General features: G+C 28.0%; 1 protein-coding gene across 4 annotated transcripts in view; it reads right to left on the minus strand.

The window, feature by feature from the left end:
- The window catches only part of LOC107449143 (glutamate-gated chloride channel-like), a 337,741-nt gene that overhangs the window by 165,309 nt on the left and 145,694 nt on the right, over positions 1–26,738 (minus strand). For all 4 annotated transcript variants that reach the window (XM_016064935.3, XM_071188006.1, XM_071188007.1 and 1 more), the window contains exon 3: positions 22,694–22,807. In XM_016064935.3, the coding sequence (XP_015920421.1) occupies positions 22,694–22,764 (71 nt within the window). In that variant the 5' untranslated portion in view covers positions 22,765–22,807. The remainder of the gene's footprint in view (positions 1–22,693; positions 22,808–26,738) is intronic.

Here is a 26,738-nt window from a genome sequence, read left to right on the forward strand (position 1 = left end):
AAATGTGTGGTAATAAAAACAATTTTTGATAAGCAGCTACCATTTGAATTAAAGATTTATGAAATGAATGGTTTAAATGTCGCATAATTTGGTTTTATTAGACAGAATTATGATTTTTATGATGGACATGCCGCAAACACACGGTACGGTAATTTTACCAGAATTTGTTTCTCTGTGAAATGAATCATTTTCACCTAATACTGACTGTTTCCGAAATATATGCATTAGTATCTCCACTTTGTATTCAAATTTTCTTTGTTTGTATGCAAATTTTCTGACAAAGCGCGTGAAAATTTCCATTAATTCCAGATAATGCGATTAAATAAGTGGACTAATTAGAAACCAAAAGGTATTTTGCATATCAGATTCCTTTTTTTTCCTTCTGGTTAGCGGTAAACGTATTTAAAAATGTCAAACAAAGGCATCTGTTAAGAAGAGTGTTGTATTAATTATTATTTGAATTTATAATAATAACTTTTTTTCTAGCAGTGTGGTGATCCGGATATGTTCCAGTAAAATTTCTCCATTTACTGAAATAAGAGTCAAATTAAACTTCATTCCCTATTAATAGAAATACTATATAGTACCAGTTAATTAAATGCTATACTTGTTTTTAAATGAAGCTAAAAGTTTGTTAGAAAACTTAGTGTTTGTCTAAAAACTTCTGAAACGACTTGAAATTACACCATTCCGTTTGTCTCTCATTTAAAATTAAATTAAACGTTAACGAAAATGGATTGATTTCACCCGGGCTGTTCTGGTGAGTCAAAATTTGGAAGATTTGATCTTATGAAAATTATTTCGATATCATTATAAATATTATTTATACTATAACTAAGCACGAAATTTATTTATAATTATTAATATTTTTGAACCTTTGTTTTATTGACTTATTGAATAAGAAAATAACTTAAACTATTAGAGAAATGATGTCAATAAATGAGTTATTAATACATAAACTTTTGATTCCTAAATTTTGAATCCAAATTTATTTAGCGAATTCGCGAAGAAAAATAGAAAAGATAATGCAAGTGAATTTAATGTATCATTTTTACTAGTTTCATAGGTAAGAAATATTCACTTAATTATCTTGTGTTCAGAATGTGTGCATGTGTAAAATTAATTTCTAGATATTTTCTTATATTTTTTATCTACAACTGCAATATTTTGTAAAAATATATTTTTTGAAATTTATTTATTCATCTGCTTTAATAAGTAAGGAAATGTACACTGTTAGAAATTTCTGAGAATAACCATATTTAATCAATACAGTCAAATAACCGTAAATAAAATGGTAATCAAACTGTTAAGTTTATGAAAAACTGTTTATTAACTGCTTTCATCTAATACGGTTAAACTACCAGAATTTTATCGCACCAACTAGAACCACCTAATGAAGCTATTAAGTTCTTTGTAACTGCTTACCGAGGGGGCTATGACCGTCTCGTGACCGTCAGAACTGAAGTTCGAGTCCCAGTGTTGACACTGCAATATTTCCTCCAATCCGTTCAACACTTGAAGAATTTCTAGTGTCCGGCACTCTCCAAATGCCCATTACCTTACGAAGAGCCGAGCTTCTATGTAATGTTAAAAAATTATTACGCTTTTGAAAAATGCTAGTTGTAAATGGTTAAAAAACAGTATAGTTTTGGATTCATGGTTTCATAACCATATTTTTGAAAATGGTAATAAAACCATAAAGGAAAAAAATTATCTTTTTCGTAAACTTTACGGTTAATCGGATGGACAGACAGCTGCCAGTTATTTTACCATAATTTTTGAAGGAAAATTTTAACAATGTAGTTTTAATCAAATTATTTAACCCGCTCAGTTCAAGGCCCAGAACATCAGATATGAGACATGATTTTTTCTATTGGCTTGTTAGCAGACGAACGTGATTTTAGTTTGGTATTCTAGTACTGCATCTTGTATTAGCAAGAAAACGTAAGTTTAGTAAGTAGAATCTTGCAGTTTGTGCTTCTTTTGAATCTCGTGATCAGGTTAAAACGAATCAAATAAAAAAAGTAGATATATGTAATCTAAAACTATTATTTACCTATCAATAATATTAATACTTTTTTTAAAATGTGTAGAAAAGTTGTGCTGTCAGAAAAGAGAGGAGTCAAAACACTAACTATCTCCTCACTAGTAGTTTTTATCAGATAGCCTTTTTCGAAAAATGCTGTGTCATTTCATATTTTATCATTTCAGTAATAGATCGTGACAAGGATATGAAACGAGTGGGAATATTTTTTTCTTAGATAAATAAGTAAGAAAAAAAACTTTTTATCACTTAACTGCTTTTTTTGTGCCTTTCACAGCTTTACAAAAATGACAAAGTTTCTTTTACTTCAGAAACAAGCTGAAAAAGGAATTGACAACATTGTTTTCAACAATAAGAAAACGCTTTGTTTTGAAAATCTTACACCATTAAAAAGAGTTGTCGAAACTACTTGGAGTGACAAAAATATAATAACGTTGTTGGTCTGAAAGCCCTTTATATTAAATTCTTGAGGAGAGAAACGCATTCTGGGATATAATAACATTAAAATAACGTTTCTGTTTGTTCTTTTAGAGCAATCATTATTTCTCAGAAAAGAGAATTATTGTTTCAGACACTTGATATAGCAGTACATCTTTAAAGCTTCGAGCGTTATATTTTGTTCTGAGAATAGATTCCATTTTATTCTTTTAAGGCTTCTCAAAGAAGTAAAAAGCCAAGTTTCTAAGTATTTTGATGCAACTAACTTATTAAGAAAAATAAATGTTTTCTGAACTTTGTAAAACTTATAATAATGGAGGTAAAAGAAGTAAATTAAAATATATCCATTAAAATATAGAAGTTATTTAAAGTAGAACGGAAATTTCAGTTTATTGATAAAAGTTTCTTAGTTATACGCACTGTTGGAATTTTCATTCAATTCGATATTTTCAATTATGGTAAAATAACTGGTAGTAGTCTGCCCATCCAATTAACCGTAAACTTTGAGGTGAAGAACGTTATTTTACCTTTACGGTTTTGAAACCGTTTATAACTAGTATGGTTAAAAAACTGCAAATACAAAGCTGTACTGTTTTTTAGCCATTAACATCTAGCATGGTTTCAAAATGATGGAAATACTGGAAATGAAAATGCTAAGATTTTTCGTGTTAAGCAGATTTATGGTGCTGCCATCTATGCCTGGATGAGAGTACGATATTCTAATAGTTCAGAGTCTCGAATTGAGGAGTGCAGAATACTGGAAACTCTTTACGTGCTGCAAGTAATAGAGGAAATATTGTGGTATCAACGCTGGGACTCGAATCCGCTTTCTGTTGGTTATGAAATTTATAAATTAGCTCTTTCATGTATAATATGCATCCATCTGTAAGGAGTTCCGTGGCTTCCTTAGGCGGTCCTAGTTGGTGCGATAACATTCTGGTTGTTTAACCGTATCGGGTAAAAGTAGTTATTAAGCGGTTTTTCTCACAATTAACAGTTTGAATGTCGTTTTGTTTATGGTTATTTGAATGCTTTGTTTGAATATGGTAAAATGGCAATCAAATAAATTCTTATTTAACCATTTTTTCTTTGAAATTCATAACAGGGAGTAAGATGAATTCAATGGGTAATAACATGGAGTATACTAGTTAATAGTATTAATTATATGTTGCATGAAATAATATAAAAATAAGAGCAAACTATTAGTTATGTTCTGTTTTATCACGTTCTTCTGTAATCATCATGTAAGCGATGTTCCATTTAGTGGCAGATTCTTAAGTGTGTACAATGTTAATTTAACAGGTTATGACAAAAAATGTGTTGCTAATAGCATAAAATCTACAAAATAATGATGCTTATGAAATATGATAATAATTGGAGCAAAAAATAGTTATATTCTGTTATCTTTTTATATCTACTGAAATTTATTATGTGTATCAGATGCTGACTCTAACGAAAATCGAATGTTGTCATGATATGAAATTCCAGATATTATAGGTTTTTCATTTCGTGACTTTAATAGTAAGTTCCAAAAACACTATTTGCTCAAAAACGTAATTTTTTTTTAAATTTAGATCCTTTCACACACATTATAATTACATAATTCATGATTTTAATCTATATTTAACTAAGTTAATTTATTCATATTTAACTAATTATTTTTAATCACATATATGTGTGCTGCAAAACGTAATTTATAATTATTGACTAATTTTCGAAGTTTAATATACTGATAAACAATAAAAAATTTACAAAATGTTAGATGTGGAAAGTGATACACGAAAAAGGCTTTGTTTAGTTTTAAAACAAATAACTAATAATTTTTTTTGTTGAAATTTTATGCAAGGATATTTCTATTACCTATTCAATTAAAATTTAAAATTTTTGAATATAAAAGTTTTACTAAATTGATGTAATAATTTGTGTACAATAAAATTATATATATTACATAATATCTATTTTTATAAGATACTTCTATCATTAGAAAATAAAAATAATAGTAGTAAAAAAATAAAAATGCATTAAAACTACGTTTCATACGAAATGCGTTATGTGGAAATGAAAACGAATGCGTATAAGGTGTTGTAATAAAATTATAGAAACTACAGATGAAAGCACTTATATTCTTCTCCTTACCTTTATTAACTTAAACCGTTCTTTATTTTTATTTCACATCATCCAGTTAAGCTCATATGTTGTTTGTTTTATGTACTTTCCTATCTCCATTATTATTTTATATTCTTTTTATTTGAGAGATTAACTACGATGTTTCTTGCAATTTTACCTTTTGAAAAAGTGTATAGAACACGTTTCTCAAATATGCAAACTGATAACGCTCGGATAAATTTTTATTTGTAAATAAATTTTTAATTACATCGTGTCCTATCCGCTATTTTTTTTGCATTCATACTTGATTTTTATTTTATTTTAATACTAACTATTTAAGTTTGTGCCAATAATTTTCGTACTTTATAATAAAATAAGCTATCTGAATTAATAAGTTATTAAATTTAAGAAATACTTGTCCGAAAATCTCCCTAAAAAGTTGAAAGGAAATATATTGGTGCTATTATAAATTTTATTTTTATCCATGAATTACATTTTACATATGCTATGTATTTCAAAAGAGAAAAAATATATAAATTTTGTAAACTAATTTTTGTTAGGTTTATTTTTGATAGTTTTTGTAATTCTTTTTATTTATCTGATTGCGTATGAATTACATTTTACATATGCTATGTAATTCAAAAAGAAAAATATATATATATAAATTTCGTAAACTAATTTTTGTTAGATTTATTTTTAATAGTTTTCGTAATTCTTTTTATTTATCTGATTACGAGAATAATTGTTTTGAAAGATGAGAGAAGTTATTGTTAATTTCATGTTGCGTGCGACAAGATCCTCACGCAGATCTCTGAAGCAATGAGAAAGAGTTACATCGGTCGATTTCAGGGAGAAATTGTAAGCACGTATACGAAGAGAAAGAAACCGTGGGAAAAAAACATATTGCAACCGTACTAGCAGCCATTGCGGTGTCCCGTCCTACAGCAAATACAAATGTGCCTGGATTTTAAAATGCAACTTTTGTTGGTTCACTCACTTAGGTGTGATTCAAATTACTTTTCTTTCTTATTTCACTGTTGTATTCACGGTGACGAACAGCAAACAAATTTACTCGAAAATTGTTTTTCTTCTTTGAGTGGTTATCCATAAGCGCATCAGAAACACACGCAAAATGTGATAAATTTTAGAAACGACAGAATTTCCCTCTTGGCACGCGAGTCACTCTAATGTCATAATTTAAACGCGGAATATTTGTCAAGTTATGAGAAAGATTTGAATTTACATAGATATTAGAAAATATAGAAGTATGATTTTAACGTTACGAAAACTTTTCTGTTCGACATTTTTTTTCTGAAAAAACTTTTTTTTTTACTTTTATATTAAAAATAAAAAATTTATTTTTTTGAATTTTAAAAAACTGAGATATTTAACTAGGAAATTAAAACCAGTTACTGAGCAGCCTCTCAAGTTGAACACCTGACTATTTTGACCTCTTCTAGGAAAATAAAAAAAAAAAAAACTTTGGTAAGATTACCGCACTGTCAGGATATGACATTTCTGTTGAAAATAATTCATAATTTTGGTTAATGAAACCAGAATATACGGTATTAAAACAATTCATTTAGTAATATATCTTTTACCCTTGATATGACAACGGTTTACCGGAACTTTCGTCTGTCAAAATAGACATTTAGAAAAATGCAAAGCAAAAAGTAAATTTGACCATTTAAGTGGTATCTGTGCCATATTCTTACGGTTTACCGAAACTTTCGTCTGTAAAAATAGACATTTAGAAAAATGCAAAGCAAAAAGCAAATTTGACCATGTAAATGGTATGTGTGCCATATTCTTACGGTTTACCGGAACTTTCGTTTATCGAAATAGACATTTAGAAAATGCGAAGCAAAAAGTGAATTTAACCATATAAATGGTATCTGTGGCATATTCTTTGGTATCATGATAAAACTATCAAGTTTCACCACACTTACTAAATTTAATCACTCAATTTCTTACCATACTTTATTGTTAATTTTACCATAATCATTCCCAAAGCGTTTTAATACGAGCTCTTTGGTGTTTCTATAGAGCCAAAAATATGGTAAATGTTACCATATTCTAATAGATTTGACCATACTTTTTTTCTCAATGTATTATCAAGAACATAGTTTAAAAATTTCCAATGATCTTTAATATGGCGGTGATTCATTCGGTCAAATATTCATTTTCTTAGTTTATATAAAATGCATTAATGAACATAGTACTGCTTTTAATAGCGCATCAAAACTTTAAAGTTTATAAACAAAAAATATTAGTTTTTTACTTTCTGATTATGATATTTCAAATTAATTAAAGAAATAAAGCCTTCACAATTTTTGAAGCATTTTTTATTCCGTACTTGAAGTTAAGTAAGACATTTATAAAAAGTATTTTAGCACTATGCTTCAAATATTTTAGAACCAAATTAGTTAAAACCTAATAAATACATAATTCATACCCACAATTATTTATATGTATTTATATGTATTTTCAATCGAAATATTTTATAAACATATTAAACAATTTTATGCGTCCTGAACAAAATAGTGAAATCACTCGCTTCATTTTCCGCTCTTTTAAAAGAAGCGTAAAATAAAGATTTTATTTCTTTAATTATTGCTTTAAAATATTCTATGTAGAGAGATCAGAAACTCATATTTAATTACCACATAGAACTTTTTTTACTTATACTCTTTATTTTAGTTTTTAGTAAAGATTTGTTGTGTTATGAAGATTATTACTGAGCTCAATAAATAATTTTATTTAGACTAAATTTAAAATATTTTGTAGATGTATTTCTATGCCTGAAATATTTCGACACTAAATATAAATATATAATAATTTTATTCATATTCAAGAAAAAAAACCTGCTTAAAATTACAATTTCTAAGAGATCCACCACAGTGGAATAGACCAATAATTATTTGAAGTTAAAGCACGGCACGGTCTTCAATACATAAGGGTATTTAATTGATAAAATGTAAAAAAGGCATGTAATAAAAATCAAATTCAGAAAGGCTTACAAAATTATGTATTTAATCCATTTCTTTTTCAACGAATACAAAGAAAAGGCGCAAAAGTATCAAACTTTATGTATTTCAGTAGTCATTCAATACATAAATCCCAATTTTTGTTGCAAAAGAAATCTCTATAAACAGCAAAAAGGCCTTTTTTTTCTTACAAGTGTTTTCGTTTTTCACAGGGACTAGAAATTTGTGTATCAATTGGTAGAAGTGTGCTTTCTTTTGAACAAAGGAAAAGAGATTCTTCTGTTTTGGCTATAAGAAGCATTTGGCCAATAGCCCAATACGATATTGCTATATATCAGATATCTTTGTTGAAGTTGGACATTGCTGAACCTCTTGATTTACAACCTAAATCTTTTCTCTTTGATTTCCTTCTTTTGTGGGAACTAAGCCAGGAAAAACCTCAGAAAAGAGATATTTTAAAGATGCTCTTGCGAATAGGTAGGAAAATCTTAAAATGAATATATACATATATATATATATNTACCAAAAAATATAAAAATACATAAAAAATATAAAAATATATAAAAAATATATAAAAATATATAAAATATATATATATATAAAAATTTCATCTTAATATTAATTTATTTTTTATTTTGTCAGAGGGGTAAAATATGTAAAAAAGAAAGATGCACTCTAAACAAGCTGTAAATTTAAAACCAGGAAAATGTTAAAATGAATTCCACTCTTTAACTCTAAATAGGTCTGTAAGAGTTTATGTGTTCGTAAAATAGATCTAGGAACTGAGGGTATGCGGTATGTTTCCTCGTTAAACCACTCTACCGTAAAGTGCTTCTCTTCGAGTAAAGGCCATCGGGCTACCAAAGAGGGTGTGCTATAGGATCAAAATTGTGCTGGCATGTCTCCGATTTATCCTGAGAGATGTTTCCGAGACCATCGCCAATATCCCATTTTGCAGCTCTATAGTGACGAAAATAAAGTACCTACTTATGCTATTAAACATTATGTATTACCTATCAAGGTGTAATTTGGTATAACTAAATCGAAACAAATATTTGCTGTCGTCTATAAATTTTTATAGATCTGTAAAGGAAAAAAAAATTGAATACAAAGATGCTTCACAAAAGTTAGGAATAATAATGTTCACTGTAGCTAGTTTTGAATTCTATTGATACTTTTGTTGCATTCACTGAATATTCATCGTTTATGCAAAATACTTTTCTGTTAATAAAATAACCCACTACATAATTCTTTTGTTATTCTTTGTTTAGGTTATTATAATATCTTAAATGATAACTGTCATTTGTTTCCTATGTGTCCCTTTGTTTCCACGCCGCTTTCAAAAATATATTACTATAAGCAAAAATATATTTTAAATTATTTGAAAAATTATTTAAAGGATAAAATTAAGTGTTATAGATAAAATATTAATTGTTATAAATTCAAAGTTGTTAATATTGAGAAGAGTGAACTAAATTAAAAATAATTGGATGTTAGAAATTTGTAGTTGGTGCCGGAAAAATAAAGGATTTGAATTATAAGTGGAGTTCGAAAATGAAAGGATAATACAAGCATCAAACAAAATGATTAGGATAACATGATAAAAGAGAATATTGAATAGTACAGAATCATGTTTAGATATTGGATATTGTTCGCCATTGATAGAGGAAAATTAAATACCAACTTCAAAGTAAATAACAAAACAAATTAAATTAAGACAGAAAAAAATTATCTAAATTAATTTAAAGTTAAGGGTAAAGTGAACGTTAAAGAAAGTGGTAGTGCAAAAGCAAAGTGTAACACAGTTAACCAATCGTTAATTAAAAGATTAAGCTTACACTTAAAAAGACTAACATAAAACTAAATTGTTGTCTAAGTTTAGATCTGTAATATGCCTTTAAATGCTATCAAAAAGAAAAAAAAGAAAAGGAAAAAAAAACGCCAGTTTTTTTTTTCTTAAAGTGTCTTTAAGAATCTTTAGAAATCTTTTGTTTAAATTTCTGGATTAAGAATATGACTACTGAAATCAAAGAATAATTGAACTTAATTGAAAAGAAATATCTCACTAATTAAAATTTAATTTCATTAGTCCATTTCGCTTCTAATGCAAGGGTGAATCATTTTAACACTATAACATAGAAATGATGATTAATTTTTGAATTACTTGAAAGTACGATACTTTACGATTGCCAAAAGCAATGGTAAGCTATGGTAAATATGGCATTTTACTGCCACTAAAACTTTTTTTTAAAAAAGCGTGTTTTGCATTTTTGGTTCAAAATGCTGAAATAATTCTAATATTCGGAATCTGTTTTTTACTCATTTTTATATAGTTTAAAAGAAGTTAAATAAAATTATTTTTAGAGTTCTTAATATTTGAAGGGAAAAACTGCTTAAAATGGCAAGTACTATGTGGAATTGACAGCAGATATGTTAGGCAAAAAAAAAAAAGAAGTATTAAAGAAAATAAAGAAGAAAAAAAACAACGATTAAATTCAACTTATGCATAGAATATTTACTTAGGAATTAGTAAATTTGACTAATATTAGGGACAGTTGATGCTTCGCTGGTTAATCTTTGACTCTGAATATGATATAAACAGATCTTTTATAGCCTTTTTTGTCAACGTTAGCTAATGTAGAATTACTGTTTGCACAAATTTTGTTTTAGAGCAATTCAAGAATCAAACGGAATGTAGTACACCCATACACTAAAAGAGAGATTTGTTTAAGCTTTTTATTTAGTATTTATTTTCAATTTCAAATTGAATACAAACCTGGTGAATTTGTCGGCTATGGTAGCTTTATATTTTTTCACTGTTTAAATCAATTCTTTATTGATTTGGATGCATTCTTTGAAATTTCGCGTAAAAAGTGGTCAAATAGTAACATTTAATTTTAACGTTATTTTTGCATATTGCAAAACAGTCAAGTAAACAAAAAATAGTATTGAAACTGTTAACTGTGAGAAAAATAGTTTATTGATTGTTTTCACTGAATACAATCAAAATTTTATCTGCCCTAACTAGGGCTACTGCCAATAAGAATCAGGCACAGATATATTTTCCATCATCAGATGACAAGCACAACAGCGGATGCTTAATAATCTTACAGTAAGCAGTGTGTGTGTACACCGTACGAAGCCACTTAATTCCTAGAAGCAACATACATACTTTAGTTGAAAGGGTAAATCTATTGATCTCATGACTGACTGAACGGGGATTTAATTGCTCAATTGTTGTCCCTGGACTTTTAAAATACTGAACTATTATTCACTAAGAGTTAGAATTACTACAAATATCTGAAATCTGACGATAAATGGCACCACTATATAAAGTAATTATACCACATTCTTCGGTTCACTTAACAAAACACAACCTAAATATTATGTTCATTACCTAACGAAAAACCTAACATAACCTAACTTCAATGGAACTTCTAAGTTCAGTTAAATTTCATTTTAAGGTTTTGAACCCATACCAGTTGTAAATGGTCACAAAACTGAATAATTTTGTATTCAAAGTTTTTAAACTACCTCAGCTGTAAATGAATTGAAAAACGTAAGGGCAAAGAAATGTTACTCATCGTAAACTTTGCGTATAATTTAATGAACAGACTACTGCCAGCAATTTTACCATAATAACAGGATGAAAATTCTAACATTGTTCATAAGGTGTCACTAAATAATCTTACCATCAATAAAAAAACACAACTAAATTTTCTTTTGTTGAAAGCGGATAATTTTCTAGAATTTTCGGATTTCAGAGTTTTTAGTGATGAATGCTTCCTAGAAACAGAGGAATATGATGAATTTTCCATTTATTTTCTGTACTTTAATCTCAAACATTTTGATTGCAAAAGACATTCAGAACTTATTTGCAACTCTAAAAGGATTTTTTCTCACAAACTTTGGATTTCTGCAATCTAGATTCGTAATTACTCATTTTGTTGAAAGAGATTCAGTTTCGAAAAATTCTGTGAAAATTCAGATTTATGACTTTTTAATATTTTCAAACAAAATTTGTCTTTTCTCAGTGTCAATCCATAAGTTTTGAAGTCGATTATTTTTAACGTAGTCCACTGTAACATTTTGATCAAACTTTTAATCTTCTTTCGTTATTGGAACGAATTATTAAAAAACATTTTTTAGATTTCATTTAAACATTTTATCAAACACTTTACAAAAAACAGCTTAAAGCACTTGATGGATTCCTTTTTCTCCCTTATGATGTTAATCTAGACGATGGAATTTTTCTTCAGCCCGGAAGTTCATACAAACGTTCTATTTATTTGACACGAAAAACCAAAAAGAGGAGAAAAAACATATTATTATAGCCTGTGTAAACTTGACAGTATTAACAAGTTATCTCCAAAAAGGATTTTAATTTATGAATCACTTAGTTTGTTATCCTCTATTTTTCTTATTTTATTTTTAATTTAACTTTTTAAAATTTTATTGCATTATGATTAGATTTCGGATAAAATATTCTGAAATTTTCCTAAAATATAATTAACGGATAATTTTATTCGTTTATCCAACCTAAGATATAGTTTTGTGCATTTTTTTTTCAAAAACAAAAAATTCAATATTTAAACAAACAGTGTTTGATTTTTTAACCCCATCCAAATATTTTAATTAAATATAATTTTCAAAAAAAATTTTAATGGCTTAGCTACAGTTAATAAAAATACATTGTAAAATATTGCTCATTGAGACGTTTTTAGAATTTAAACATTGCTACAAGGTTTCGTTAATAATTAAAAGTTTGATGACCGTTATATTGTATAAGACTTAAAAAAAGGAATTTTATCTTTATTAAGTAAAATTATTAATAAAAGATAATCTTGTTTAATTCTAACATTTTAAGAATTAAGACACCATTTTGTGCAAACAATTTAATAATAATATAAATTTAATTTCCTTTTATTTTTAAAAATAACACCTATTTATTTTACGATACTTCCTGCCCATTTTCCTTAAGTTAGAATTGTTTTTTTAATTTAAATTACTTCAGTAATGTTAAAATTATTCTTATTTTATATCAAACAACACTAACTTCCCATTTTCCTTGCATGAAAAAAATTTTAAACTTTAATTTATTAATAATTTTTAAATTAGTGTCTTCTCATTTACATCATATAATACATAATCGTATCTACCCATTTTCCTTGAACGAAAAATATTTTTAAACTTCAATTCATAAAAAGTTTTAAAATTAGTGTCTTCTCTCTTACATCATATAATACATAATAGTATCTATCCATTTTCCTTGCACGAAAAATATTTTTAAATTTCAATTCAAAAATAATTTTAAAATTAGTGTCTTCTCTCTTGCATCATATAATACATGATAGTATCTTCCTATTTTCCTTGAACGAAAAATATTTTTAAAATTTAATTCATAAACTTCTTTAAAATTAGCGTTATCTCTCGCACATCAGAAAATGCATGATAGTATCTACCCCTTTTGTTTTTGAACGAGAAATAATTTTGGAATTGGTATTCTTTATATACTCGTTTCTTTTACGGACGATAAATTGTCTACCTTCAAGTTAAATACAAAACAGAATTCGAACGAATAAAGTGTTTTCTAAGAATGCCTTATTAAATAACGAGTCGATAGAACGTTCTTGGTTTAACAAACTTTTTGTTACAAGCTATTTACTAGAAATCAATTCTTTCTTTTTAGGAATAGAACCCGAATCATAGGCTTGATCAGTCTCTTAGAGGTCCAGCAATCATCTCGAGTATTTCAGAGAAAGAAAAAGGAACGAAGAATGATGAGGAAATCGGTGACGAAAAGGGAAAGAAAAATAAAGATCTTGACGAAAAAAGAAAACATTTGTCCAGCTAGTGCGTCTTACTAATGAGGCGGGTCGTCAGTACACCGCCCAACCCATCCACTCTACAAGAGCTGCCCAGGGCCTCTGACCACTATGATCCTTTATCTCAGTGGTCACTAATCACGGGTACCTACTAGGTCAAGGATGCTAGCTCACCCGAAAAGAAAAGCATAAATAACCCAAAGAGTACAATAGATGTTGTCAATGTTGTTATTAATGTCTAATGTGTCTAGACCGATAGATATACGAGATAACATCACGATAAATTTTATTTAATTAGATACTTTTTCAACTAAATAATTAAGAAAAAGCGGAAAATAAATTATTATGAGTGACCGTTAAAAATGGCTATACAAAGAATTTTATTTGAATGGAACAAAGATTCACCTTAAAACTGCAAACAAAAAAGGAATCAGAAGTATCGCTAGCAAGCGGGCTTATTGATTTTACACATATGTTTCAGATTTGAAAAATAGTGTGATATATATAATTTATTTTGTGTATTACAAAATAATTATTAAATTGCAAATTGTTAGAAATTTCCAATTTTACCTTGAAGAGTTCTATCAGTCCCTCAAAAAAAGTGCTATGTTGATCGTAAAGTGTTTCTTTAATTCAAAAGTTTCCAACTTAACCAGAAACTCATATCTTTGTGTTTTAAAAAGCTAAAGCTGAAAAATTAAGATTAGTTAATGTAATGCGTATGTCATTTTTTGAAAGATATATTCCAGAAGCTTTTGCATAAATTTGTAACGAGCTTTTTTTTATGATAGCAGTTGTTGAATTAGATCCGTAACGTGTAATCATTTGAATTTTCTGTTTAAATAAAAATTTTGTTATTGCGTTTTTAAATATTTAAAAAGGGAGCTGCAACTCGTCATCACTCACTTGGCAATTTTTCAGAGATTCCTTACAATTTCAGCCTACAAATTTAGCTCTGCTCAAACTTATATGTTCAAAACTCCACTACCAAAGCGAAATGGACAAACATTTCTATATATATATATATATATATATATAAAACTGGCATAAGATAATGAGAGATGCCAACGCAACGGCATGTGTTTTTTTCCCACTAGAACATCATGAGAAACTCAAGCAAGGCTTTGAAAATAAACCTTATCCTTTTAAATAATTATGAATTGCTGAATTCACCAAATTCAATCTCTCAGCGACTTTACGAGTTTTAATTCGCCAATTTACATCAATTAATACGCTTATTATGTCATCCATCAGCCTTAATTGGCATTATCTTTCTTTATAATAATCCTTGTGAATTTTAATCGAATTTTCAAAACCGATGTGAAAGAGTTTTTTCTTTTAATAAATTACTTTAAGAGAAAAAGTCAAATATGCACAGATTTTAAATGCCATATAAATATTTTATTAAGCTCATGGAATTAAAAATTTAATATTAAAAAAGTAATAAATTAGTAGAATTTGTGGAAAAAAAGTTTTTTTTCACTGCCTTGGGCCTATTCAATCGATTTCTTTCAAAATTTGCACTTTTCCATTAAAAATAACATTCGTTTAAAAAACGGTAAGACTTGGATGACTTACACATCAAAGCGTTTTCAACCATTTCCTAAATTTAGTAATGCAAAGTTAAAAATTACTTAATTTTTCTAAATTTAAGATTGCTTTGAAGTCTCTGCAGGTCAAAAAATATTAAAAACTAATTGAAAATTTAAATTTCTAATGCAACTGCCAAATTAGTATTTTTGTACTATTTGTGAAATTTGAAAATTAACAAAGGCACAAGAAAACGAGGAAAATGCTTTCTAAACCATATAATCGTTGAAAACTATTCCAAATATATTGATCCAAGAAAATAAATAGAAATGGTGCGTGCTACGAAGTCATTAACGTTTTCTTATTTAAATACCAAAAATGAAAGAGAAACTAGGATTGGATTTATCACTTTCTTTGAATCATTTCACACTTATGCTCTGACTTTGGCATCAGATAAAAAAAAAGGAACAATCAAAACTGATCTTTTGTTGGATGATTGTAAAGGAAGTAATCTTTAAGTAATCAAGTATTATTCTGTCTTTCATCCTGTTTGAATCCTAACTTGGTAAATTACTCGGTTTCTACCCTATCGGCCTCGAGCCAGCATAAAATGAAGGGAGTTAAAAGCGAACGTTGACATTGCAAAAACTCGTCAGTTGCAGATACTGAAAGTTTACAGTGCTCTTCACCCTGCCTAAATTCTAAGAAACAATAGACCTATAAAACGGGTAAACAGGTAATAAATAATAGGTATATAAAAATAGTAGGTAATAAATAATGGTCCATAGCGTAAGTAGGTATTTTATTTTCGTCACTTTAGAGCTGCAAATAGGGATATTGGAGACTGTCATGGCAACAATCACGAGAATGATCCGAAGACATGCTAGCACAATTTTGATCCTCTGCAGAAGGGATGACTCACACTCTTTGGTTGCCTGATGGTCTGTATTAGAAGACGAGCACTTTACGGTAGAGCTATTTAACGAGATCCCATACCGCATACCCTCAGTCCCTACTCAAGGTGATCAAACTGGTCACCCATCCGTTTTCTGATAGCAGCCACTGATTCTTGACTTCAGTGTTTAGCTGGGAACAGTGTTTTTAAGAGCTGCCAACTGCATGACAGGTTTAAGATGGAGATACCATAATGTTCTTTAAGTTCTAGTTCTGACAGATTATATAGTGCTAATGTCATCAAAGCTCTGATCTTAATATCTAATTTATACTAAATTAAATGACATGTTTTATTAGCTCATTATAAAAAAAAAATTATAAAAAAAAAGCATCATTATCTTAAAAATTTATGAACTGAGCTGTTATCCTTATAAGTTTCAAACCATAAGTTAAACTTATTCCATCATCAAATTTTCAATATTTAGTTCCTCCCCTAAGAGTATGTAATACAGGGTTCAATGTGGCTCGTTATGTAATGTTTCTGTGTCAATGCGTGGTCATTAATCTACTTATGCGTCATTAATAACGACATTGCTCTAATCAATGATGACACAAAAAAGAGATGAAAGGGAAGCAATACATTAAATGTTTTCATTTCAGCTTTTCTGCAGTGATTATCATCCGAAAAAGAATGAATTGAGTTTCACATTTTGATTTCTAAATATTTATTATAATTGTTAAAATACGCTCTAAATTAGAAGTCTTTTTAAAACGGATTTTTTTTTTATGTTTTAGAAAAAAATGTGTACATTCTGTCTACCAATTTTCAATTTAAGATTACTTTTTCATTCGGTCTACGATATTAACAGACAAATATATGCATGGTTATCTTTGCAGTTTTATGCGTTAATTGTATTATTACATATGCCATTATTATATGCCAATATTAACAGTTTTTAGAAGAACTTTTGCAAAACGCAATTCAAGTAGCTTATAAGTGAGGAGCAAAGCTATAATTTTTAACTATATACACTATCTTGTTGTCAAGATTCATTAGTTTCAAAATGAATAAATAAAAAAAAATACTTTAAAAATTATAAAAATTTTTTTGAAAATTTAGTGAAATTTATTTTATCTAGCAGAAAATCATCAAAATCAATGATCAATTTCAAATTTTCGAAAATTTTTATGAACCAAGATTATGCAGCGTAGCAGTAAATTTTTAAATATTAAGAAAATTTGTGCACAAATGTTCTACCTTTTTACAAAAATGTGTCCTTCTTCACATTTTTATGCACCAAGATTCTGCAGCGTAGCAGTAAATTTTTAAATATTAAGAAAATTAGTGCACAAATGTTCTTCCTTTTTACGAAAAAGTGTCCTTCATCACATTAACGTTTTGCAACAATTTCTGAAGAAGCATAGAGAGCACAGGCTAATTCCAAGCTAAACTTGATCTAACAGCATTTTTGCAAATTCACTATTGTAAAATCACATCAGCTATGTAACTAACTTACAGTTTTCAAAAAATGCTTTTTTTTAAGCTGATGACAGAACCTTGGAAAATCAGCCTTTAATACATTTCGCATATCAACCATTTAATTGGAATTTTTTACTTTGCAAATTGTTTTTTTTTATTTATTTTTTTAGACAATTACAACAGTCTAAAACTAAAGCATTTTAGGCAGCATAATAAGCCAGAGTTCCACATGTAATAAAAAGCGTTTTTCGTAAAAATTGGTATGCATGAAATAAAATGTTTCTGTAGATTGTACTGATTTTCTGTGCAAATTCCAAAATCATGCAGAGTACCTACTTGGAAATAAAATGAAGAAAAAATACGTTTAAAAATTAGACTTTTGGAAAAAGTGTCACGTATATTATTAAGGTTCAATACTTAATAATGGGTTCCAATTTTCACCTGATTTCGAAAATTTACTTGTGGATTACATTGTTACTTTTCTAATCCATGTAATTATTATATTCTATATAAATGCTTAAACATTCACAACCGATCTTTAAATTCAACACAACTTTTTTCCCCCTTAAGAGCATGCAAAATATGGTAGTGCACAGAGAAATGTAAAATTACCTTACTGTATGGTTATCACATTTCTAGAAAGAAAAACCTTAATTTTGTTGTTGAAAACCAAAATATAAGGTATTTAATCAATTCATTTGGTATTTTTTATGCCAATATGGCAAGAGTTTTACGGAAATTCTGATTTATAAAATTACAGTAATTGTTACCTCACATTTAGAAAAAAATGCAAGGCTGTAAAGTAAATGTAACCGAATAAATGTTTTATGCCTTGCTTTATGGTATCATGATGAAATTGCAAACATTACCACATTTATCAAATTTTACCGTTTTAAAGTTAATTTTACCAAAATCCTTACCAAAGCACTTTGGTACGAGCATTTTTTTGTGTTCCCATATACCATATTTTAATAGTTTAGACCATACTTTTTTTCTTGTGTACTTTAAAGAAATATTTATGTAGCTATTGTTTATAAACATCGCAATTTTGATCATAATATGGAAAGTGTAAAAGATATTGAGCTAGAATTATTCAAGCAAGTGGCTGAGAACTATGGATCTTTCTAACTAAAAAAAGGTAATGTATGAAATAGATCTTAATTTTGGATGAACTAGCCGGTGAAAGGCCGCCAAATTATTATTATGATTAAAAATCATCATTAGCTGCTTCTTTACTTAATATTTCAGAATGAATTTCTATAGTAAGTAAACTATGAAAAAATGTACACTTCTTTAAATTGGAAAATATTTTTTTTAAGTGTTGATTACTATGTACCAAATCATCAAAAAAATTTCAGAATAAAGTTGTACATGTATTACGTTTTTTTTAATAAAGCAATTTCTGATTAAAAATTGAACTCCAGACGCTATAAAACTAAACAATTTAAATTATTGAAGTACTTTGTTGACTCAATAATTTTTTTGATGTTTAGACTGACTGACATTTTCGTAGAATTGTCAACTTGTACACAATTCATAAAAGTATAGTTTTTTAACAAGCTAAATAATATTTATTAACTTATAGTTGTAATAAGTTTTATTTCTTTAATTCTTTTCTTCTTTTAAACACTTGTTATTTTTGATGTCCTGAGTTCTTTTATGTATATAGGAATGCTTGTAATTTATTTTCGTTTAAATGATTTGTATAAATTAATCAAAATAAAATAACAATCGTACAGTAAATTTATGTGACAAGTTGTTAAATTACATTCTGAATAATACAGATATCAATGATAGATCTGAAATAAGCACCGCCTATGAAGTATGTCTGCTTTCCGGATTTTTTTTTTAGAATAAAGAAATAAATATAGACATTTCTTTGGAAGAGAAATCCAGGATTAAGAATAAAGGAAATAAATAGATTCAGTTAGAAATTAGATCACGTTTGGCATTTCCCATTTGTTGCAATCAAGTCCCATTGTATTGGAAATGTGGAGATAGCCCCCTACTTTCGATGTTCCCATCTTTAAGTAAAAGCTTATGGATTCTATTAAGCCGCATTCGAATAAAAAGTGAAAAAGGGCCCTGTCATTGAAGTTTATTTTGGTCATACAACACGTGTACGTTTCTTCTTGCGTACAAGTACCCCTTAAAAAATTGAACTGTCAATTAAGATAACAAATACGAGTACGAATAGTGCATGACAATACTAGAGAAAATGTTTCAAGCTTTTCTTTTGCTTTTACTCTCCTTTCTTAAGAAGAATTCCTAATTTCATTTTCGATTTTTTTTCGTTCCTAACAACAGTCGGAAACAAAGTGAATTCTTTTAGTATTTTTTTTCTCCATCGTTTCATTTTTCATGCTTGGTTAACTCACCAGCTTAATATTTTATTATGACATACTGCACGGATTTCTATTGATTTCCAAGTTGATGAAATATTTTTAACTTTATTATTTATGTCTGTAAATGACATTTTACAAATATTTTATCTTTGCTTTTTAGAAGCAGCTTTAACAGTTGACGAGACTGTCAATGATAGTATAGTTATTTTATTTAATATTTTATTACCGTCGTTGAACAGCCGACACAATTTTGGGTTTACGACTACTAATGTTCAACTCCGTAGCCTTGTAATTCTGAACCAAAACGGAAGACAAGGAAACTCCTGGATTAGTACCCCCAGAGGTATGATTTTGTTATGGGAACATGGCGAAATTTGCAACACGACAGATTTAACGTTTATCAGTCACCATTTATCACATGGGGAGTCTGTCTTCGGTCGGAGGGGATCGAACCCACAACCTCTAGGATATAAGCACAGTGCCCTACCAACCAGGCTATCCCGGCCTAGTACAGTTTTTATACAAAATGAATAAAATTTAATTTCAAGTTAACCATTGAATCTTTTCCATTGTTATATTCTACATTCTGGATTAAATTTTTACAGCATATTGTACGGATTCTTATTGATTTCTAAGTTGTTGAAATATTTTTAACAAATTTTTATCTTTAATATTTAATATTTTGAACGGCATTTCACAAATATTAATTTTTTGCTTTTTGGGAGAAGAAACTTTAAAAAGTATTAATTTATTTTACGAGTGTGTCAATAGTACAGTAATTGAAAAAAAGTACAGTAATTGAATATAAAATGAATAAAATTCAATTTTACGATTTTAAGTTAACCGTTGAATTTTTTACATCATTACATTATCATCCATTCCATTATCCTTCATTCTATATTTTAACATAATTCTAACTTTAATATTTAGCATATCGCAAAATTCTACTTATTTATTTAGTTATTCATTCATTTATTTATATATTTGTTTCAATGAATGCTTTTTTTTCTGTTTAATTTGTTAGCAGAAATTAGAAGAAAAAAATTAAATAAAAATTGGTAAAAACAGAATTCTTTGTAACTTAACAATTTTATAGCTGAAAAATTTTGAAGAGAAGTTGAAAGTCAAGTTTTCTCCTTTACGATAAAATTAAAAATAATTTATATTTTTTATTTAATATCAACAATTAAAATATATTTCTCTAAATTCAATTCTCTTCAAATATCTCACGGAAAAAGAATTTACTTAAACAAATAAATCGTAAAAATGTTTTAATGAGATCATGATATTATAAACATATTTTACTAAGTTTATGGAAAACAGCTTAAATTCAATTTATATACTTTTATTTATACTAGAAGAATAATATTACATGGATTTAAGTTGATCCTTAACGAACAAATTCATTTTTAAATGCACATTAAAAATGGTCTGTAAGACGGGATTTTTTATAACTCATCGAGAGCAATGTTGCGTCTTTTAGAAACTTAAATTTTAAAATGAAACAAAATTTTGGATACAAAAACAAGAAGAAATCACGATTTCCTGGAGAAAAATGCTATTATGAATGAGAAAGAAATTTAAAAAAAAGCAGTGGATTCTTCCAGATTTCAATTCCTTTTTCAGTTTTTTTAATTTCGAAAAATACGTTATGTGCTATTATGTTATCGTTTCTTCACATTAAGTTTAAACCTTTATTGATTATTTCAATGTTCTGAACGCACAAAGACGTGTGCAATTACCATCGTACTTTAAGGAAATGGGAATTTCAGTAAATTTCTCCAAACGTTTTAGCTAATTGATGAAATGAAATTCGTGATGTTATAAGGGATATTACAAATTGAATAATGTGTGTATTGTGAGCTGAGTTGAATTTTAAATTAGTTACAGTTATTGTTTGAAAAAATCTACTTTGTTTTGGAATCATACTAAAATCATTAAAATCAGTTTGATGTAAACATGTTATGAATCCTTTCACTATAATTAATGTTATTAAGACCCTTTATGATTGATATTAAGGTATGTATATTTTAAAACAATATCATATTCATTCACCCATATTTAAAACATGTTCTTTTGTAAAATACTTTAAATTATTTTTGACTATTTGATAAAAACAGCTTAAAAATATTCTGCTACAACAAAAGAATTTTCTAAGTAATTGGAATAATTCCTGAATAGTTGACATTCTCATAAATAAAAATTGCAAAAATCTATTCTCATTCGAATTATCGATTTGTTTGAGATCAGATCCAGATTTGGTGGGGAAGCTGGTTTGTTTGGTTCATGTGAACTTGATTGTGGAGTTCTTGAAGTTACCAGAAACATGATTTGCAGCTAATTTTTTGTAGTGCAAAAACGAAAACTGTGGAAAACTCATATTGTAGTAGCTCACCTTTTGTTTTTCCGTCGTTTTCCTGAGTTTAGGCTCAAGCTCAAATACTTATGTTTTACGTAATCTACTGTTTCATCAGTTTTTATTTTTTAATAGAATGTTTGGTTTTTTCCACCGATAATATTTATGATAGATGGACTGATTCCAGCAATTAGTAGCTATTTTTTTAAAATTTAGTTTTATTATTATTATTATCATTGTTGCTATTAATTCACAAAGGGCAATTAAGAAATCTCAATTTTTTTAACTAAATATTTTCTTCACAATTTTCATAATTAAATAGAAATTACTTCTTGAAAGTTCATAAATCGTCTATGTAATGTGATTTATAACAGATTTTGACAATTATGGTTTTATCCACGCATTTTTTTTAATACTATTTAATGAATATTAATCCCGCAACTTGTTTTTTCGTCTTTTAGTATTTCCTTCACCAATCACTAATGAATTAAGATATGGGCCTTTTTCTTCTCGTTGTAATTGTTGCGTGAGTCTATCTAAATTATATTTCCACATAAAAAGTTAGAAAATTTTAAATATTGCAAAGTTATATCTATACAGTGATCAATTCATTTCAAATGATTTCGACTTGTCAAAAAATCTAAAAATGTCAAAACTTCTTGTAATTTAAAATACAAAAATGACATACCAGACCAATATAGCTCCTTGTAAGACCAGTAAAACCAAGAATGGAACTGGACAGATTCTTCTGGTCATCATGGAGCACTTGAGGCCTGCGGCCCCCACAGGGGTGCATTCACACCTATAAGCAATAATAAAAGATTTATTATTGTCATTTGTCAAAAGATATTAAAACATAGAGACATGAAATAGTTTAAGAGTTATTTAAGAATTATGCTCAAGGAAAATTGAAGTTTTTTTTTAAATTCTAGAACACATTGTTTAGAGCGCTTAATCATAGTAAAACCCTCTTTAAGCTATGAAAAATGTTTATTTCAATAAAAAAAAGTAAAATATATAGGGGGTCCATAGTGATCGCTTTTAACCCCTTAACGATTGGTTAATTTTCAAGAAAACATCATTAAAGTACCTATTTTTTGTCACATATCACAAATACACGTATTTGATTAGTGCTGACATCTGGTTTAAAATAAACTAACTATCTACAATTACCTTAAAAATATCCTGGTACTGCTACTGATGTGCAAAATGAGAAATAAAATGTTTTCCGGGCAAAAGAAATGAATTAGTTTTATTCTTATTGGCGCGTTACTACTGAACATTCCAACCCGGAAATATCACGGGAGCGAGAAATAGAGGGCGAAACCTCACCCCGTCATTTTCACTGGAGCGAGAAGGACGGGGTTAAAGGAGGATATGGGCTTAAGGGGTCAAACGAAGGGTCAATGGAAGGAGAGAGAAAAGGGCTACCCCGGGCTCTTAAGCTCTGAAAGAATACGTACCAAAGAGAACGTATAATACAAAATATAAAATTATAGTACAGAATGGAGAACACCTTCGTGTGATCGTGGGCCACTAGAGACGGAAAAGCGCGTTTCATATATGTGAATACGCATGTGATATACGCATGTGATCACGGTCCTGAAGAAGTTAAGAGTCTTAAACTGACAATGAAGTGATAGAAAAAAGAACATTATTTGCTTTTATATCATATCAATCAATATTGGTGTTAATAGAACCAAAGGGAGATAAACTAAAGAAATTCTGATTCGTACCCACAGTTCCAATGACACTACAGGAAAATAACGCTAGCTAGTTTATTTATGTATTTATTATTATTGTTTATTTATATATTTATTTGCATTTTAATACTGTTTATTTGCATTTATTATTGGTTATTTATTTATTTATTTGCTTTTCTTTACCCTAGTTATGATTGGCCTGCATTTAAAAAGTTTTTTTTCTCTTTTAAACATGAATTTGTGACGAAGTATTGCACCATTGAATCAATGGAATCTTGAATTTACTTTATATTACGTCAATGTATTGCAGAAAACTTTCAAACGGTGTACAACTATTTCATCAAATTACCACAGCAATAGTAAATGCAATTAAGTTCAAGACTGTAAGGGGAGGTGGAGTGAATCTGCAATCCATGACTGGATCTGCAATCCATAACTGCAATCTATCTGCAATCCAGGACTGAAATTATCATCGATTGTGGCTAGTGGTGCCTTCCTATTATGGACATATTATGACTGTTCGTGTTTACTTGAAATGGTCTCTTTAATTACTCGAATACCTTCGGAGGCAAATTTTAGAAATTTTAAATTTAGAAAATTCTTTTTTAGATTTATGTGTGTATTACACACTAAAACACAATATAATAATACAAAAATATGAAAAAAAGTTTTTTAAAGAAAATATGGGGGAAAACTGTCAAAAAAAGAGCAAAAATTAACCTATTCTATAAATAACATAACTTTTTAAAAAATTATTATTTTTTCCCCAATTTTGCTTTGAAATACTTATAATATCTCCATTAAGGAAATAGACTATGCATTAGAAATAATATTAATATTTAGAAATTTTGTGGCAAATATCGTTACTTATTTGGCAAAAGGAGCCAAAAAAATGCCATTAATTATTTTTACTTTAGCTGTAAAACAAAAAATAATAGTTCCATAGCTTATTTCTGAGACATATATATAGAAAACATTCATGCAAAATTTAAAGTGATTTAAACAAAAATATTTTGAGATATTGCATTTAGAATGAAGGAAAATATCGGAAAAATGACTATTGAGAAAATGGACAAAAAAGACAAAATTTTCATTGCATTAATATTTAATTCATTACACAACAGGAAATATTATTAAAATAATATTGTCATACCTCTCTAATTTCTAAAAAAAATATTTGCAATTTTGTTGATGATTTAATTCTTTTTTAATAAAACTATTTTATCAACTCGAAATAACAGATTAAATTGTGCTTCCATATTTGTATATATTCTAGTTGTATAATAATAAATCAATTAAATATCCAATAAAGCAATAACTATAAACTCGAGTAGGATAAACATGTCAAATGTCTAAAATACACATTTACATATATTTAAATGTAACGATTTTATCACTATGATAAAAAGCAAGTGCATTTGATATTGAGACAAACTTATATTTTGTAAGAAGTCAAATTTGTGTATGTATCATATCAAAATCCATCTTATATGTCATGCCTCATATCAATAATTCTATTTCCAGTAACCAATTCAGAATCAGCAATATTGCTTTTTGCAGGTTTAGCTTTCTAGTACTCCCAGTTGAAGGAGTAACTATATCCGAAAATCTTTTTCTTCAGTGAATCTGTTTCCATAAGACTTTCGTTTATGTTTTCAGTGAAGAATTTCTAGGCATTTCGAAGCCAGAAATAACAAACGTAACAATTAAAAAGCAGTCAACTTAATTAAAAAATATAACAGAAACAGTGAACGTAGCAAATTAACAAAAATATTATAACGAAAATTCAACAAAAATAACGATAATATAAAGCAAAAATGTAAGAGCGCAAACAAATTCGAATATAAGCAACCGAGAATAGAAAGTTTACAGCTAGTGATGCCAGATTTATTCGAATATAATATTGTAAAAATAAAGAAATGTGGTTGACAGATTTGTTTCTTATAATTGAAAACTTATTTTATGTTTTAAGATGAAATTCGAAAACGAAACTAGTGAAAAAGGCTTACTTCTGGTTTAAATAAATCAAAATCCATGTTTTTTTAAATCATCCTAACTTCTGATCTTTTTCACGTAGAAGCAAAACTCAAACGGTTTTGAAAAGAAAAAAGTTCAGAGTTTAATTTTATATCAAAAACGGAAAAATTATATTTTAGTCAAAATTGTTTAAAAAAAAGGTAGTCGGGTACCTTTCGGTAATCGGGTTTTATAATGAACCCTGAAAAAACTGCATTTTCCTATTCGAACTTAACTAGCTGTATTATCGTTATTTAATGATTTGTTGACCACATTGAAGTTATTTTAGATAAAAAAAAATTGTCTTTATTATGTAATGTTTATAGGCGCAAAAATATTTTTTTTTGTTTAAAAATAGTAAATTATTGCAACGCATGAGTTATTTTAACGTATTAAGTTACGCATATTTTATGAATTTAGTTAAATTCACTTAACATGAACTACAGAAGCATTTCCTCCGGTGGAAACTGCTACTTAGTGAAGAAAAATTAATGATGTTTAATTCTTCTCTTTTTTTTTATTTTTGCATTAAAAGAAAAAAAAAACTGAAGCAAATTTTATTAATGAACAAGAAGAGTTTTCTTTTATTTTTCGATACTCAGAAAAATAAAATTCCCCAAAATAAAACAAATATCAGATAAAAATAAATGATAAAAATCTTATGAACTTCCATAAAAAGCCCAATAACTACACTTTTTGAGATTTACGACAAACCACTTACAGAACGTTCAGGACCAGAAAAGCAAGGGAAAAAATTGTGTTTTCCTGGTTCAGAGAAAGCGATCGAATGATCCATAGCCCTATTCACCATCTATCAGTCTCCTCCCCTCTACTAACTCTACCAGGGGAACAACACAATAGATGGTCCTAGTCTTTCAAAAAAGAATGAAAGAAAGATAGAAACATGGATTGAGCGAACGCGTTAAGAAGTAGAAATATTTTCCTAGGAAACAACACAGAACGTAAACACGATCTGTAATTCCTTCAAAGATAAGGTACTGCTACTGATGTGCA

This window comes from Parasteatoda tepidariorum, chromosome X2 (genome assembly GCF_043381705.1).
Source record: "Parasteatoda tepidariorum isolate YZ-2023 chromosome X2, CAS_Ptep_4.0, whole genome shotgun sequence".
In the NCBI taxonomy this organism is placed as follows: Eukaryota; Metazoa; Arthropoda; class Arachnida; order Araneae; family Theridiidae; genus Parasteatoda; species Parasteatoda tepidariorum.